The following is a 14,151-nucleotide window of genomic DNA, read 5'->3' on the forward strand; positions in this document are numbered from 1 at the left end:
CCGTCCCTGGGGGTGTTTAAGAGCAGGCTGGATGAGGCTCTGTCCAGCCTGATCTAGGGTGGGGTGTCCCTGCCCATGGCAGGGGGGTTGGAACTAGATGATCCTTGTGGTCCCTTCCAACCCTGAATGAAACTATGAAACTATGAAACTATGAAAAACAACATTCAACACAAAGATTTGCTCTTGTTTACTAGGCTGGAAGAAATTCAGAGTCCAACATCATCCAGGAACATGGCAATTAACGAAACTTCAGCTGAATTCTCACGTCTGTAATTACTTGAAGAAATTCAAGTTTCTAACCTCAATTTGTCTATAGTCACAAATGGCTTTAATTGGGATGGATGTTTTGTGTATACAGTCAGGGTTCCTTGGCTTCAGCTGAATTATTGCCTTTGCTCTCCCCACAAGGCCTGCTACTGTGCTTTTATACTGCAAGAGTTGTTCTTTTTCTTCCTAAAACAGTTAAGAAAAGAATATGTCATAAGAAACAGAATACAGTGCTGCTTCTTTGTTCCTGTTAAGCTTTTCTTTTCCTGACTTCTTGTACTGTGCTTTTTAAAAGTAACACATTTTACAAGAACAAAGAGTATCTGTGTGAAGCCACTGCTTTCCCACAACATCTGGTATTGTGAAGATACAGAAATAAATATAACTGTATTTTAAGGTTATGAAAAAGAGTCATTATATGTGGACAGAGGCAATTATTTAATTATAAGTTCTTAAAATTATTTTCCTTCACTTTAAAGGAGTAATTTTAATGCAAGTATTTTATATCCTGCTATCATTTACATGTTTCTTCTTTAACTGTAATTCACATCAAGAAAATCCTTGAATTCTTACCATAGACTCTTGAACAAGGTCTTCCAGCCTATGAAGGCTGCTTGACCTATCACAACTGTATTTTTGGTATATGGTATCTTTCAAATTCTTTAAATATTCCATAGCTTCTTTGGCATCAGTGAAAAACTAGGATGAGAAAAATATTTGGGTTATTTTTAAACAACCTGAGAAGTATACAAACACCTACATTATGTAGTTCTCTTGAAGTGCTTTCTTTTTAAAAATAGTATTTTCTAGTAGCTTGAGGTGACCACTGCACCACACAAGACTAACCATGACATCATGTCCATTTAAATGTGCTCTTCCAAGAAGGCACACGTCATAATACCACTTATAGTCAGTATCTACATGCAGAATTAATTCAGTGTTATTGAACCTTAGTTGGTTACTGTTCCTGCAATGGTAAAGCTTTCTGAAGTGATTCTTACTTCCCTTGGAATTACAATTACTTTCATATATAAAGGACAAGCAAAGCCTACAAACTGTAGCAAACTATCTGAAAGAATTGGCAAGCACACTGGAGCAAACATTTTGTGCAGAAGAGGAAGTGAGCTGTCACGCTTGGCAATTCTGCATGTATATCTGCACCCACAAAATAGGGTTAAGCATGACTGGGAGGGGGAACATCCTGTGAAAATCCTTACCTTATCCTGTCTCTAAAACCTTCTTCTTTAACTCTAGAATTCCCATTTCTTCCATCTACCACTAGAAGCCTGAATTGTTCAAATTGGTCTTCACCATCTATTTATTAACTTTGGGCTCTCACATTTTTTTCAGTCAGAAGGCAACTCATCCCAACATCACTCCTCTTTTTCTTCAAGCACTCAACCCAGAAGATACTAAGAATTAATCTTCATAACTTAAATGCATATTTTTAAAAATTATTTAAACCAAATCAAAACCAAACCAAAAACCCCTTCAACCCTCATTCAACAGCGGAGCACTGGATCATTTGCTGACTATGTAAAACAGTGACAATCAGAAAGGTGTTTTGTTGGACGTGTCTGCTGTCAGGTTGTTCTCTGCCAATTTATTATTAATGCTGCATGTTTCACTTCTATTTGGATACTTCTGGAACAACCACCTAGGATATGTTCTCCCTAGGCCATCACTAACCACTGTCCATTCTACATTATCCACAGAAGCTGTATTGATGGCAGTTGTGCATGACAGAGGGAACATGGCTGCATTCTCAGAGTCTCTACTTGCAGCTGTGGTGCTCCAAAAACTGTCAGGTCAGATTTTCATCCTATGTGAACTGATATAACTGTAGTGAAGGCATTGCAGGTGTAACAATCCTGTGGGATCCTGGTTCATCATCTAACAACCACACATGGCAAAGGTCAATGTTACAATCACCATGATACTTCTGGTGGAACTTTTTGACTACAGACAAAACTGAAAACATCTCACATTTATAATGATTTGCTTTCCTACCTCAAAATATGCAGCATTTTCTCTCAAATGTTGTTCAACACAATGACAGAGCTGAAGAATCCAGCTCCATTGTGTCTGCATTGCAGCTCTATAGGCCTTTAAGGAAGATAGATATATTTTACAAAAGGAAATGAAAATTAAATATGTACAGCTTCACAGAATTTAGGCAACACAAAAGGAATGCAGCAAACATAAGCATTTAAACAATCTCACTTAGGAGAAGTAAGTTGCAGCAACAAAAATTCCAGTTAGATGTGAGAAAAATCCTACCATGGTCTACAGCATAGTCAAAGCTAAGAAAACTCAGAGGGGCTGTGAAACCACCATCCTCAGGCCAGGCATGTTCAGAATTCAGCCAAAGCAAGACCTGACACTGCTTTAAGCAAGGGCTGGACCACATCTTCTGAGGTTCCCTCCACCTAAACTCATCTTCAATTTTGTGTCTCTACATTATTAAAAAAGCTGGGTTCTTGCCTGGATACAAATCTTGTATTAAAGTAACACTTCATACACAACAGAAATAATTACTTGTGGGAATGTGCAATTTTGTGCCCTACTTGAGGGATGCCTCCTACATTGCCTGCAGGGTGCTGCTGCTAGAGACCAGCAGAGAGTAACCAGCAGAGGGTACTCTTCACTTTGAAGTCACAGTCTCAATTTTTCCAGTCAGTATGATTCTTAGGCAATTTGAGAGTTTTTCCATTGACTTCAACGAATTTAAAAGTGATGCATTCTTCTATAGAAAATGAAGAAGCCTTTTTTTCTTCTGCCTTTTTTTTTCCCTTTCTTTTCAAATATCCCATTATAATATTATTGCAGACAACATAACCTGCATAGCTATCTTCACTGTGATGGCCTGGTTTCGTAATAGCTATCTTTAAAATATTAATACCAAATTGGAGCAACATATAATCTTAAAAGGTAGAATTTCCCATATTACATGAGAAGAAAGGAATGGAGGAGGTCTCTTCATGTTTCAAATTTACACAGATATAAATTGAAGAATCACAAAAATTCATCCTCTGACTGATTTTTCATACCTATCTTTTTATTCTTTCCATTTTTGCCATCCACTGTATTTACTCTTTTATTGAAGATCTACAGGGAAAAGCATTTTGCATTCCCCTTTGGAGACCTCTTTGACCCTAAAACAGCTACTGTTTTTTGTATATTGTTTACCCATAATACAGAAGGACATCCCATTGTCTGGTCAGACTTCTAACATCCAAACAAGATGCATAATTCACTGACAAATACCATACACCATAACAGGAACCTATACATACTGCGAAAAGAAAACCTCTTCTGAAACTTCTTTTTCAGTCCAGCCCGAGAAGGACTGTTCTGGCTGTGTCCTCGGTTTGCCAATGCAATTTTTATCAACAGCTCTAAAAGCTGCATGCATGACTAGAACCAACTGTATAGAGCAAGTCTTGAAATTTTATTTTTAGACTTTGCAGAGATTTATCTAATCAATCCAATAAGTAACCTTAACTTTATAGAAGTGTTTTCACTTTTTTTAGAAACTGGAAGACAGAGACAACAGAGACACTGAAGGTTAAAAAGAAAAAAAAAAATATGTATTTTTAAAAAGTCTTCTCTTGCTGTTTACTTTCCTGTGAGTTAGCACTACTCTTACTTTACTCCAAAATCCAAAGTCTGTTAAATCACAAAACCCATTTCTTGTTGTGTGTGCTGTTTTCTAATAACTTACCTCAATGGTTAGCCTGGCAGGGTGATTTTCAAGAAGCAATTGCTCAGCTATTTCTTGTACTGATTTAATTACTTCTTCCTTTTGATCAAGTTCCCTCATTAATTCCTGTTTTTTCCAGGAAAAAAAAAAAGTAAAGAAAAAATAAGAGAGAGAGAAAATTTCTAGAAATCTCTTAAAGATGACTGAATTATTCCCTCTGGACTACACAACAATACATACTGCATGGTATTCCTTTTTTCTTGTTATATTAGGGTTTCTTTCACTCCAGTCATATGCAACTTCTTCCTCTTCTTTTTCATTCAGCCATATCAGCTCTCTCACGGCATGACACACAAAATCATGAAGAGTATCTAGGTGCCTTTCTTGATTTCTGGAGGTGTTCTTTATTTAAAAAAAAATAAATACAAAAACCAGACTTAAAACTCATCCCTTACTAAAGACTGGAAAGCTGAACATCAAAGAGGTATAACTCACTCACCAAGAGTTTTGAATACTGACTCTCCAGTTTGTGCAATTTTTCTGCATAGCTGAGTTTAAGAGGGGCAGTCATTTGTATCTGTATTGTGAGCATGACAACAAAAGACAACAGTAAGTATAGACAGTTAAACCATTAGATCTCATGATTTCGCAAGTGAAAGACATCAGAGGACTATGAAACCAAACAGAGTTCTAAAACTGAGTGTTAGTTTAAGGGTCACCCAGTAACAGAGTAACCAAAAAAATAAAGAATGCAATGCTTTACCTCACTGATTTTAGCTTCTTTAAGACTGGATTCAAATTCTTCAATAGCTTTATGGACATGTTTGTGATTTTCCAAATGGCTTTCAACGCTTGGTAAATCTGAACCCCATTCTGCTCGATCGAGTTGCACCTTACAAACAGGAAGGAAAAATTAATCATGATCTGCAAGGCGTAAACCTAACTATTAGAAATGGACATTTTCCATAAAGATTGCTACCTGCATTTCTTCTACCCAGTTCAATAGGTCCTGGACAAATTTCATGTTCACCTCTTCTTCTGTGAAATTCTGATCCACAAAAGCTGATTTCGTGGGAGGTTTCCTGATTTGCATCAGTTTGAGTGTTTGCAGACTGCCACTGTCTACTCCTGTCACATAGCTTTGAATTAACCGTGGTGGGACGCCTGGCATGTAAGCGGGAGTGACGGTTGGTGTTAGTCTGGAAGTAAGACCTGATGAAAGATCAGATGTCAAGCTGGAAGAAGCCAAAGTGGGTGTTAAAGCTTGGGTCATTGTAGCATTTAATTCAGGGGTTAGGTTTGTTGTAAATCCTGAGTTTAAGCTTTCAGTCATTCCTGATATCATAAGTTTTGTCTGCTCTGTTGTCAGTGCATGCCCCTTGTTGTACACAGCAGCACATTCAGTCCGTATGGCCACCAGTTCATCACGAAGTTTTGCAAACCTATTAAAATAAAATACGTAAATAAAATAATATGTCACTGAATGCTTAAAATTTATCATCCTGAACTGAATAGCAGTATGAATGCGCATGACCTCTTGCACTTCAATTGTACTTGGTATTTACAAATAAGCATTTATACCAGGAAGTGTAGGGTATGTCAGCTTGCACTTTTATAAATACAGATAATGAAGGAAGAAATAGGGGAACAACCAGAAAACCAGCATGGTATGAGCACCAGTCTGCACCATACACAATTCCAGAGAATGATTAGCAAAGTGGAAATCTCAAGAGATACTACATATTGTAGTAGATCAAACACAATTCACTGACAAGGACCTGTTACATGCTTGATCTCACTCAGTCCAGGGCAAATTCTGAAAAACTTTGGAGCCACTTCTTCATAAAAATCCAATTATGCTGTTTAAATACATCTGTCTACCAGGACCATACAAACTGCCACACAGAAACTATTTATTTATCACCAGTTTAGACACTGTTGCAGTTTGAGCTGGGTGCCCCCTGCAATGTTTACTTCCTGTGTCCAGAAGTCCAGCCCAGGGGTGGACACAGGAAATTATGTAGTATTTCCTACCACAATTCTCTGCACCACTATAAGATCCAGTGTGGAGTCTAGCACTTCCTCTTCTCTTCCTCCTCCATCAGCCGGTAACTGGGGGACATGCCTCCTGGCTTTGGGCCTGGCTAGGTCCAAGGCCACGGGGGGATGGGCAGTCTCAGACCTGGCCAGCTGAGACTAGCCTAGTAGTAGGGGGGGGAAGAAGGAGCCCTGGAGGTTTTGGGTGTACCCTCAGGAGGGGATGGGATCTCTCTGGGTCTGTTTTGGGATTTTTTTCTTTTTTTTTTTTATCACTGCGCTTTTGGCTTTCTGTAAAGGTTCACTGCTTTCTATTTAAACTTTCCATCACTTTTGCAATCCGTTTGTCTGAGTGTTTATTGTTGCCAGTGGTGGGGAAGGGGTCTCCCTCAACCCAGCACATTCTTGGTAGCAGAGGATGGTTACAGTGGGCAGGGGGTCTGCCCCCAACCCCTTACATTCCTGGCCTAGCCAGCCAGGAGTTGAAGTTAATTGTTATTGTACTTGCTCTGCAGATCGGATTGCAAAAGATAAGAGAGTTTAAATTTAGTTCTGGGCGTCGTTCTGGTTTTTTTGGCAGTTGGGGCAAAAGTGTTGTTGTTGGGGCGACTGTGTGAGTTCTTGTGGATTGCAGGGGGACACCTGGTACGTGGCCGGGGGCACGGAGTCCCTCCTGCTGTTTCAAGCAGGGGTGGTTCTTAACCATCAGAATTGGGACACCACTTGAGAATGCGGGACTTGCCCTTCCTCCACCTTTATTCTCTGCGGAGCGGCAGAAGCAGTGGGGAGTGAAGTGGGGGAGGGGCAGCGGCGAGCAGATCAGTCAGGTCCGTTCTCGCTGCGGGGTAGGGCCAGCTACGGCGAGCGGGCGAGCCAGGCTCCCGAAACCCAAGAAGGGCGAACGGGGGCTCCAGCTGGAAAGCCGTTCTCAAGGGTCCTGAGGACGCATTTATAGCTTTTGCTGGAGAAGCCGTTTGAATGCCCAAGGGGTGAAGGCGATTTTGATTCTGTACTGTGGCGGTAGAGGTGGCCAGAGCCCGGCTGTCCACTCGGGCTGTGGCGGCGGCAGGTCCGGCCGTGCGCTCAGAGAGGCGACGGCGGTCCCTGGCCATCCACTCGAGCTGCAGTGGCGGCGGACCTGGCCGTGCGCTCGGAGCGGCGACAGCGGCCCCGGCCGTCCACTCGGGCTGCGGCGGCAGTGAGCATGGCTGTGCGCTCAGAGTGGTGACGGCGGTCCCAGCCATGCGCTCAGGCTGCGGCAGGGCCGGCCCTAGTCTCTTCCCCGACTCTTTCGGACGAGTTCCAAAAATGGCACCTAGCACCTGGCTCCACCTCCCTTCTTCTCAGTAGGTTGTGGTGCAGCCCCTCCCTCTTCTGGGGGAGGGTTGTGTTGTTGGATGCTGTCACGTCTTGGTACTCGAACGCCTAGCGGGAAGGCGGTGTACTGTGACATGCATCTGTATAGCCTCAGGCCGCGGCTGGAAGCAGTCAGCACTGGGCTTGGGGTAGGTCCATGCAGGATTGTGAAAGGCTCAGCGTGCTGTTTTCCTGGAAGGGTGGAGAAGCAGTTAGAGCCTGATTGTTCTGACTGGCTTGCCCCAGGGGTGGAAATATGCTGCTGAGTAAATAGAGATGGAAATAATGGTTTGGTTGAGAAGTTGTGAGGTTCTTTCCAGGTGACCAGGATGTCCAACGGATCCATGAAGAGCTTGCACCACAGAAGAGCGAACTCTGCATCGCTGGGAGGTTCCATTAGATGAAGGAAGAAGAACTGGAATGGACTGACACTTGAGCCTGAATGAGAGATTGTTTGGGTGGACACCCAGATGAAGATATGGACTTTGCCGAACATGTCATCGGAAGATTTCTGATTTAATGATGTGTTTGGGTGCAAAGATTATGGTATGAAATAAGGGGTGGCATGTTGCAGTTTGAGCTGGGTGCCCCCTGCAATGTTTACTTCCTGTGTCCAGAAGTCCAGCCCAGAGGGGTAGACACAGGAAATTATGTAGTATTTCCTACCACAATCCTTTGCACCACTATAAGATCCAGTGCAGAGTCTAGCACTTCCTTTTCTCTTCCTCCTCCGTCAGCCGGTAACTGCGGGACATGCCTCCTGGCTTTGGGCCTGGCTAGGTCCAAGGCCACGGGGGGATGGGCAGTCTCAGACCTGGCCAGCTGAGACTAGCCTAGTAGTGGGGGGGGGAAGAAGGAGCCCTGGAGGTTTTGGGTGTACCCTCAGGTGGGGATGGGATCTCTCTGGGTCTGTTTTGGGATTTTTTCTGGTTTTCTTTTGTCATTGCGCTTTTGGTTTTCTGTAAAGGTTCACTGCTTTCTATTTAAACTTTCCATCACTTTTGCAATCCGTTTGTCTGAGTGTTTATTGTTGCCAGTGGTGGGGAAGGGGGCCGACACCTACAGCTATCACCAAAACTCTCACCTCCATTTTGAGAACAAATGCGTTTTTCATGGGAAAAAAAAAGGCAGCTAAGATGTTTACATTCAGATACTTAGTAAACATTAAAGTCGTATCCTGCTGAACCACAAAACATTCACACATGAGGACAAAGAATGCCTCACCTTCAACAACATTTATGGAGCCATGTACCCACCAGCATACCTGCTAATATTCATTTCAGCACCCACTGAGAGATTGAGAAGTTTATCCATAGACATAAAGATTTGGAAATGTTGTCAACGGAAGTATCCGTATTTGGGGCATTTGTTTATACATATAAAAACACTGTAAAGTACCTTTGCACAAGCTGGTCTGCCTGGTAGTATTTTCCATCAATAAGAATTTGGGCATCAACCACTTGCTGGTGGAGAAGGTTCTCAGATTCAAGAAGAAACCCAGCTACCTCTGCTTCGTGTTGGTACTGGAGCCCTGACTCTAATCGTTTAGCATCCTGAATAAATAAGAGAAAGCCATTAAGCCCTGCAGCTAAACTAAATAGAAGTTATTTTTAAAAAAACAAATCAAAACAAAACAATCTTCTTCTGCTATTGAAACAATTGTGACACACATCTAACTGCTAACAGAAATTTTAAAAAACATAACTGAACTCATTTCAGGTAATTTTTGGCATTTTCCTGAAGAAGCACTACATTAAAAATAACACTAAAAATGAACACACATAAGTAAAATCACCAACTGACTTACAGACTGCAGAGCGTTCCAGGCAAGTATTAGTTTGCTCTCACAGCTCTGGCTGTTTCGCTGAATTCCGTTTGCAATCTGCTGCAGTATCTCCAACCTAGGTGATACCAGAGCATTAAAAAAAAAAAAAAAAAGAAAAAAAAAGTATTGTTATTTATGTTTCCTATACATGTTTCATGACTTTAAAAACAATTAAACAAACAAACTGCATCTAATATGAAGAACAAACATATACAACTTACCTGTGTCCTTCTAAGGTGCCATTACCAAAGCTTATACAAGATTTGATCAGTGTGGGACCACAATTAACAGAAAGGAAATTCTCATGAGAGTCAACACTGGTCCGAGCACTAGTACTGTTGGTAAATAGTGAATCACTGCTATGATAGCTGTAACTACTGCTATTCATTTTTACATCCAGAGGAGGGTCCTTCTGGCTGTTTGCTGAACAATGAAAAGAAGAAACACAGCTCCCACAAAATGTACATCTTCTAGGGATGAAATTTCACTACTGGTTTTGAACACTTATCTCTCCTCCTTTAAAAAGGCTTCAGTACATGTATTCAAAAACCAGCAATTAATATTCTGCCAGCTCTTCAAAGGATTTTACCTGAGGCTATGTACACTACCTTGCTTTTGGCTTCCCTGCCTGGCATTAAAGCTTTGCAAGTACAGACAAGGCAGCAACATGAGGGTGTCTCTAGGAAACACCATGCCAAATGTTTTATATAAGTGTCACTAGATGTCTATAAGCCAAGTAAGAAGTTAAAGAAGTTTTTGTGGTGTTTCTGAGCCTTGCCAATAAAAAGTTTCAAAAAGAAGTGAAGTAAAAAATCCACGCTCTACAGTATGGTACAAAACACCTTCAGGTTGGAACTGCACAGTAGAACTGAGGGACTACAGTGGTTCATCAGCTCATAATAATATAATTTGGGACACCTGCACACCATTCAATCCACCATCATTGCTCCACTGTCTAAGCATGCATGTTCTCTAATTGTCCTTTCCCATTTATCTGTCTTCTTCAACATCTTTGATGTTCAGAGCTAATTGCTTCTTGCTGTTTTGACTACAAAACAAGCAAGAAAAATCTGATCACTGCCCTTAAGGTTACATTGTAATTCAGGATTTGGGTTAGGGGGAATTTTTTTCAGTATTTCGTCTCTTGCTTCTATGATCTCCTGAAAAACAACACTCACACCATGAGATGACTCTGTTTCTAAAGAAGGCAAAGGCATACACATACCCCTGCAGTAATACCAAACTGCTAGTTTTGCAAACTAGAGCTGAGTTTGGCATTCTTCTCACTGACATCATTTTCATTTTGATCCCATGCACAAATCTGGCCACACGTTGCCTATGTGTATTGATATTTTCAAATGCATTCACCAGACTTGCTGACAAAATTTTAGTGCTTTCAGTATTAGGGGTGTCACATTCTTGCCACAACTAAATCCCATCCCAGGAGCTGTATCAACACCTCATGTTAGTGAGATGCACTAATGACTGAATATAACAAACATGAATCGAGTTCTTGTGTCCAGATCCACTGACAACTTCAACTTGATCACTAAGCTAAAATCACTTCACTTTCCTCTCTTAATTTCACAGATAGTGAAGTGACCATCAACATGCAATCTGTCACTTAAGTGATTTTATCAATCCTGAAATATGGGAAAGAGTTTAAGTTTATGGTTGTTTACCTGTGTTCTGAATAAAATTACCAGTACATCTGGTAGGAAAAGAAATAAACTGATGTCATTTATACACTTAATCAACAAAGATAATCCAGCTTTCTGCAAGAATGAATAGAATTCCTTTCAGTGAAGGCAAGTACTGACTTCAGTTTTGGCAGGTCAGGACAGGTTACGCTGCAGGATCTAGTAGACTGTATTTCTTTCACTGCTTTACAGTGTCCTGCTCAGCATGGTGGGGATTACTTTGTATTCCTCTACAGGAGAGTCTTTTGCAGCAGGATGCTGTGGATCAACACCTCCCATTGAATGTGCTATGTCAGTCCCGCTCTTGCTTTTGTAAGCATAACGCATATTTATTCCAACTCTGACTGTTCTGAGGATCTTTTCTGACTAAAATCTGTCTTTCGGAGGACTTTTCTACACAACAGTCTTGACTCTTCACACCTAATTTTAGGTACATAAAGCAGAGAGAATGATCACTCTACTGTCACCCCATGCCAGGATTCCATAAAGTGATTTAGATCTTAAGTATCTCCTTTGGATGCTTAACATTAAGTAGAATGATTCCAGACCTAGGTGTCTACACTTATCTGCAGGTAGAAGCCCAAACATAGGAGTTAAATAAAAAGTGGGGGGTTTAAATTAGTGAATGGAAATCTTTAATTAATAGATAAAGTCCAAATGAGACAGCAAAGTGGTATGAACCTAGCTCTCACTAACTTCACAAAGAAGGAAGTTATATTTAAGTTCTTTGATGATCTGAGGCACAAGTACTATTCATCATGACCTTCTGAGGTTATTTCCATCTGAACCTGCTTCCATGAAGTAGGTGCACAACTTCAGGCCTTGAACTAGAAAAATAATGTGGATGTTATCATGGAAGAAGACATTTACAATTTTCAATATGGGTTAAAAAAACAGAAAATATATGTTAAGCTTCCATTCACTACTGTACCTCTCCACTTCATGTCGTAGGGTCTTCTCTCTTTCCAGCATGGCAATAATAAGCTTTCCCCATTCTTTTTCTATATCATTTGGATGATAGCCTTGAGGAAGTTTGATGCGTCCAAATTCTATCCACACCTTGAAAATACATACGCATTTGTTATTTTAAGCCATAGGTAGGGATTTTCTATACCTTTCAGTGCATGTTAAAACCTACCTCCAGCAGTTTATATAGATGTTTAATTTTTGATTTATCTGTTTCCTTTGGTGGAATTTCTCTTTCTTTAAACTGTAAATATTGATTATAAAATGCCTGCAGAAACATAAAAGCCATCATTAACTTTAACTTACAGTGAATATAACCTTGCTCTCTAAACTCCCTCTTAATACTCTTCATAAGCTTACATTCTTACACTGTTCTAATTGAGTTCTACAAAAAAATAAATTAATCAGTAACAAGCTAGATAGATATTTGCTCTGATTGCTCATACATTAGTAATGTATTTATTGTACTTTGGAAAGGTTAAGAATTACACTATTCTACAGTTGATCTCATCATGTAACTTAACAAGCACTTCATTTGGTCAAGCATCCTTTGAGTCAGTAAGATAAATTGCCATTCCAACTAGGATTTAAGACACTACACCTCACCTTCAATTCCACAGGATTGTTGGGAAATGTTCTGTCAGACATGATCGTGACATGGTGTCTGATCCACTGCACAAGGTAGTTCACCATATTCTGATATTCAACCCATTTGACTTCAACATCCTATGAAAGGACAATCCAGGTTACAGATCAGAAGAATATCATCTGAGAGCACATTTTGCTTTGTCTTTGAAGTATGAGGTGTTCACACACATAGAACAGGGATTTCTAAACCCTGCAATTCTGAAACTGTCTACTTGCTCATTACAACTCTATTAAAACTTCCACATAGATGATTTCACTCTTCAGTTTTGGTCTCAGTAATTCCATTGAAAATACAGAATTTTCCAGTTTAATACACTAAAAATTCATAAGAATCGAAGAGGCACTGAGGTGCCTCCCAGACAGGTCTATGGCTGAAAAGTAAGAACTTAAGACATTTATCTTTCTCCAGTTTAGGGTATAATGGTTTTAGTTATGTTCTGCACAAGTATTTTCATGTATTGAACATGAAGTAGCTGCTAGGCCTCCAAAATCTCAACCCTCATAGAAAACCTCAAGCCTCATAGAAAATCACGCCAAGGAAAAGTGTGACAGCAGTCCTACAAAAGATCCAGCTAACATTTTGGAGCTGAAATCAAGAATTGCAACAATGAAATCCACATACTGCACAGGTATTTTTCTCCTACTTACATTTGCACTGATGCTTTCACCACCTTCTGGTACTTTGGGAAATGCATCATAAAGTGATGACACGTAAGTTATTACTGACTTCTCATCAGGTGAGGAAACATCAACATCTATAACCAAGAGAGCACAATGCTTTATCATGTAGGTGTAAGATTGCCCACAAACATGCTACAACCTGCAGGCAGTTTGGATTTTACTTTAGTGTCAGGGGGTTGCAGCAAAGCCCATTGCAGCTCTCTTACCTTCAGGATCCAGAAGTCGGGCGACACCAAGTTTTTCTGCTACAAAAAAAGCGTGCTCTAAATTTGCATGGTTGCTTTGAATAGCAACGCTATTCATGTCTATCAGGTCTGGCCTGTCAAATGAAAACAGTAACACTTGATTACAACTCTGCACCAGTTCTAAACTACTGCTGTATCAGGAAGGCAAACCCAGAGCACAAAGGATACAGCAACAGAATTCTCATGAAAACAGGGTTTTGTTAAAATTGTGTGAACAAGTTGAGGGTCAGTGCTAAGTGATAAACACAAGCAGCAGACAACTGCAACACTGCCAGTTCTTTATCTACAAGCTCAAGTTTCTGGCAATCCATTATACAGCAATCTTTTCTTATGCACCTTTATTGGTGTGCACTGACTCTGTATTACTGTACCCTGTCCTTTCCACTGCCCTTAAGGAAATGAAATTCCCTTTTCTGTTAGGACTCATTTACTTGAGGAAGTTCACTTCTACATTTTACAAGTCTGCAGTAATTTTGTCTCTTTAGCTCATGCCAGAATCCATACAGAAACAAGTTCACTCATAAAAACGTGACTTAAACCTGGAAGACAAGTATTCCTACTGGGCTTTAAAGAAGTCTTGTTCAAACTGCCTGTAGTGGGTTGAGAGAGAAGGCCTAACTTTCTCTCCCCCACAAAGAGGAAAAAAAAATCCACAGGTAATTCAGCTGGAGAAGCAAAGGAATGTAGCTATATTTACAAGCAATGGGAAAATGCAAGATATGT

The 14,151-nt window shown here is 40.5% G+C and overlaps 1 protein-coding gene across 23 annotated transcripts in view; it reads right to left on the bottom strand.

Moving 5' to 3' along the window:
- DST (dystonin) overlaps window positions 1–14,151 on the bottom strand; it is a 523,559-nt gene that overhangs the window by 210,187 nt on the left and 299,221 nt on the right. For 20 of the 23 annotated variants that reach the window (XM_068142981.1, XM_068142971.1, XM_068142968.1 and 17 more), the window contains 15 exons: window positions 13,390–13,502; window positions 13,151–13,257; window positions 12,461–12,580; window positions 12,027–12,122; window positions 11,820–11,947; window positions 9,171–9,264; window positions 8,762–8,916; window positions 4,950–5,412; window positions 4,734–4,862; window positions 4,470–4,547; window positions 4,211–4,372; window positions 3,992–4,096; window positions 2,278–2,373; window positions 841–966; window positions 301–453 (listed from right to left, as the gene is read on the bottom strand). In XM_068142981.1, coding sequence (XP_067999082.1) covers window positions 301–453; window positions 841–966; window positions 2,278–2,373; window positions 3,992–4,096; window positions 4,211–4,372; window positions 4,470–4,547; window positions 4,734–4,862; window positions 4,950–5,412; window positions 8,762–8,916; window positions 9,171–9,264; window positions 11,820–11,947; window positions 12,027–12,122; window positions 12,461–12,580; window positions 13,151–13,257; window positions 13,390–13,502 — 2,125 coding nt within the window. Of the gene's footprint in view, window positions 1–300; window positions 454–840; window positions 967–2,277; window positions 2,374–3,991; window positions 4,097–4,210; window positions 4,373–4,469; window positions 4,548–4,733; window positions 4,863–4,949; window positions 5,413–8,761; window positions 8,917–9,170; window positions 9,265–9,409; window positions 9,668–11,819; window positions 11,948–12,026; window positions 12,123–12,460; window positions 12,581–13,150; window positions 13,258–13,389; window positions 13,503–14,151 lie in introns of those variants that run through there. The other 3 variants (XM_068142988.1, XM_068142984.1, XM_068142983.1) reach the window with 1 other exon arrangement.

This window comes from Melanerpes formicivorus, unplaced genomic scaffold (assembly GCF_026170545.1).
Source record: "Melanerpes formicivorus ecotype bairdi unplaced genomic scaffold, bMelFor1.0.p_v2 SCAF_9, whole genome shotgun sequence".
NCBI lineage: Eukaryota > Metazoa > Chordata > Aves > Piciformes > Picidae > Melanerpes > Melanerpes formicivorus.